General features: G+C 40.7%; 1 protein-coding gene across 1 annotated transcript in view; it reads right to left on the bottom strand.

Annotated features, from left to right (window-relative positions):
- The window catches only part of FAM71D (family with sequence similarity 71, member D), a 40,637-nt gene that overhangs the window by 17,511 nt on the left and 19,095 nt on the right, over positions 1 to 4,031 (bottom strand). Inside the window, exon 7 of the mRNA XM_011994240.1 lies at positions 1,041 to 1,288. Within this exon, the coding sequence (XP_011849630.1) occupies positions 1,041 to 1,288 (248 nt within the window). The remainder of the gene's footprint in view (positions 1 to 1,040; positions 1,289 to 4,031) is intronic.

Here is a 4,031-nt window from a genome sequence, read left to right as displayed (position 1 = left end):
ATAGGCTCTGGTTTGTGGTAAATATTCTTTATTGTGCTAAAGGAAAACTCATTACTATGTGGATCTTTTCTGTAATCAAGAATATCAAACTTTATCAATGTATTTATAGTATCACGGCTTTTCTACTCTTCTATATTTTAATAATGATTAATATTAACTGTTCCCTTAATTTTATACTAAGCTTGCTGTATTTTCCCTGCTAAGATTGTAAGATTTTAGCATTTATTGTCACAAGTAGAATTAACTTTTTCCTTTTCTCATTACTGCACTTGACTAGTCTTTAGAAAAGAAGAAAGCAAAAAAGTTATTAGTTGGAAGTGTAGAGAAGGATAAGGGATACATAGAGAACATGTATAGAGGAAAATATAGAGAAGTATAGAGATGTACCTTTAATAAAATTAAAAGTACCCATAATCACTATCAAAGTCAATATGACTCCAACTTCTAAATATGTGAACACTGTGATTCTATTTTCTTTCCTTTTTTTCTTTGAGACAGAGTGTTGCTCTGTCGCCCAGGCTGGAGTGCAGTGGCACGATCTCAGCTCACTGCAACCTCCACCTCCAGGGTTCAAGCAATTCTCATGCCTCAGCCTCCCGAGTAGCTGGGATTACAGATGTCCACTACCACGCCGGACTAATTTTTTTAGTAGAGACGGGGTTTTGCCATGTTGGCCAGGCTGGTCTTGAACACCTGACCTCCGGCGATCCACCTGCCTCGGCCTCCCAAAGTGCTGGGATTACAGGTGTGAGCCACCGCACCCGGCCTCTGTTATATTTCCTGAAGCACATACAACAATTGACATCAGGTAGACAGCCCAGAATGCCAATTGAGAAACATGAGAAGTTGGAAAATAAAAATTAGCCAAGGTTGAACCAAATGTGAGTCATTCAGAGTTGACTATATCATCATTCAGTTACACTACATCTGTCTCTGAGAATCTTCAGTGGCAGATGCCTGAGTTAAGAGACTAAAGCACACACTTCTTTATTAATATTTTATGTCTTAGAATTCCTTTGGCATGTTCCTGCCTCACATACCTGGATTCTTCAGCCTCGAGAGCCATGCTCTGAAAATCAGGTGTCTTTTCTTCAGAGGTCGTATTCTCCATCTCCTTGGATGTATTTGCCTCACTTTCTACTGGAGTCAAGGTAGTTTGAAAATATCTTTTACCTTCAAAAGTCAGTGTTATGTTTGAGATGGTGACATGTTTTGAGGATTCTTTCAACTCACTCTTACTTTTTGTATCTTGTAGACACCCAGGCTTCAGAATGTTTTTCAATTTTTCCTTTAAAAATAAAAAGCAGCAGCAAATCAGGTAACAGAAGAGCATCAGGTAATAGGTGTTTGTGGAGCAGTATCTAATACAGGCAGCATTTCATTCATCATCACTTAACACCTGTGAGGAGTAGTAAGGAGGGAGAGAGGCTTAGAGTGGCATGACTATGGGGAGAGCCCCAGGTGTGTTGGCGGCAGGCTGTGTGGGAGCCAGGGCCTGCCCCACTGCAGCCTGACACAACATGTTCCCAAGCTCGTGTTGTCACCTCACAGAAGACAGTTGGCATCTCATTACAGCACAATAAATGTTTCCCAGAAATGCCACTGATTCCCCAGTCTGAGTTTGGTCTTAATTAGAGCATCTGATAGGTTACAGGGGCCAGGAGCTCATAATATAAAAGAGATTTTTTTTTTTTGTCAAAAGACTTATAACCTGTATCTAAAACTTAATACCCTAAAATCCCGCCCTGCTCCTAATTTCCCAGTTTCTGTTAATGTATCACCTCTCCTAGCCACTCTCTGATTTGCTCAGAATCACTCAGGACTCAAGGCAGTTGGTCAGCAGGCCCTAAAGCTGGCTTTCTAATGTCCTTCCTGTCCGCACCTTCTTCTTTCCACTGCCCCTGCCTAGTCCATTACTTCTTGATATGGTTTGGATGTTTTGTCACTTGAAAATCTCATGTTGAAATGTGACCTCCAGTGTTGGAAGTGAGCCTAGTGGGAGGTGTGTAGGTCTTGGGGGCAGATCCCTTGTGAATGGCTTGGTGCTGTCCTCACTGTAATGAGTGAGTTCTCACTCTGAGTTGATGCGAGATTTGGTTGTTTAAAAGAGCCTGGCACCTTCTTCCTCTCTCTTTTGCTCTCTCTCTGGCCATGTGATGTGCTGGCTCTCCTTCTCTTCTGCACGATTGTAAGTTCCCTGAAGCCCTCGCTTGAAGCAGATGCCAGCATTGTGCTTCCTTTACCACCTACAGACCCATGAGCCAATTAACCCTCTTTTCTTAATTAATTGCCCAGCCTCAGATATTTCTTTATAGCGATGCAAGAATGGCCTAATATACCTCTACTGCATTTCCTTTAAAATGATGTAATAATTTTCTTCCTTAAAGATAAAACTTTTCCCTGACAATGAAAGTCATACATATTTATTATAGCATATTTGGAAAATCCTCTAATGAATAAAGCTAAAGGTAGAATATTATTGCTTGCCAAGGTGGGTGGATTACTTGAGGCCAGGAGTTTGAGACCAGCTTGGGCAACATGGAGAAACCCCATCTCTACTAAAAATACAAAAATTAACTGGGCATGTGGTGGGCACCTGTAATCCCAGCTACTTGGAAGGCTGAGGCATAAGAATCGCTTGAACCTGAGAGGTGGAGGTTGCAGTGAGCTGAGATCTCGCCACTGCACTCCAGCCTGGGCAATGGAGTGAGACTGTCTCAAAACAATAATAATAATAATAATAATAATAATAATAATAAATGATTGCTTGTATGATGCCACTGCCCAGAAACAACTACTCCTGTGCACATTTCACTCTGATCTTTCTATTTATTTTGTTTATGTCTACTTAGATCATCTTCAAGTTCTGTCTCCTACCTTTTTCATTTAACATTTTATTATAAGCATTTTCCTCCTGTCATTAAAAATTGTGTAGAACTATTTGAATTTTTCCTAATTAAAAATTAGGTTTTTTGTTTGTTTGTTTGTTTTTTGAGACAGGGTCTTAAACTGTGTCGCCCAGGCTGGAGTGCAATGGCGTGATCTCAGCTCACTGCAACCTCCACCTCCCAGGTTCAAGCAATTCTCCTGCCTCAGCCTCCCGAGTAGCTGGGATTATAGGCACCCACCACCATGCCCAGCTAATTTGTTGTATTTTTAGTAGAGACGGAGTTTCACCATGTTGGCCAGGCTGGTCTCAAACTCTTGACCTCGTGATCCACCCGCCTTGGCATCCCAAAGTGCTGGGCTTACAGGTATGAGCCACCCACACCTGGCTAATTTTTGTATTTTTAGTAGAGACGGAGTTTCACCATGTTGGCCAGGCTGGTCTCAAACTCTTGACCTCGTGATCCACCCGCCTTGGCATCCCAAAGTGCTGGGCTACAGGCATGAGCCACCACACCCGGTCTATTATGCTTTCCCTGCAACTCTGTTGTCATACATTTATGAATGTATTTTTAAAAATGATTTATTTGGCAGAGATTTGTAATTGTTATGCAATCAATCAACTTGGAACTCTATTCCCCCAGAGGTTCACACTTGCTCAGGTCTCTGCTCAAATGGCCTTGACCACCTGTATAAAATATCTCTCCACCCTCTTCTAATCACTCTCACTCTCTATTCTCTCTCTCTCTTTTTATTTTCATCACAGCACATTCTAGCTGGCATAACATACTGTATTGGTTTATTATCTGTGTCCCCCACTAGAATAAAACACTTCATGAGATAGGGACTTGATCATTTTTGGTGCTGTATCCCCAGTGCCTAGTGCATAGGAAGTGCTCATAAATATTTTTGAGTGAATGATGCAAACTCTGCCATTGAATTACTTTTATTGCATCAGTGAACAATAAATGATCTTTCCTCTGTAAATGAGGCAATGATACCATTCCATTTTCTTCTGGCTCATTATAGTTTTAAAATAATTTACTCTTTTCCTATATGAAATTTTTTTATGGTACATCATAAATCTTTGACCAACATTTTCCTAGAATTTTGCTTTTTCCATGCTTTTTTTTTTTTTTTTTTTT

This window comes from Mandrillus leucophaeus, unplaced genomic scaffold (assembly GCF_000951045.1).
Source record: "Mandrillus leucophaeus isolate KB7577 unplaced genomic scaffold, Mleu.le_1.0 Scaffold448, whole genome shotgun sequence".
NCBI classification, from domain to species: domain Eukaryota; kingdom Metazoa; phylum Chordata; class Mammalia; order Primates; family Cercopithecidae; genus Mandrillus; species Mandrillus leucophaeus.
Note: the sequence above shows the minus strand (reverse complement) of the source record. Positions and strands in the feature narration are given on the sequence as shown.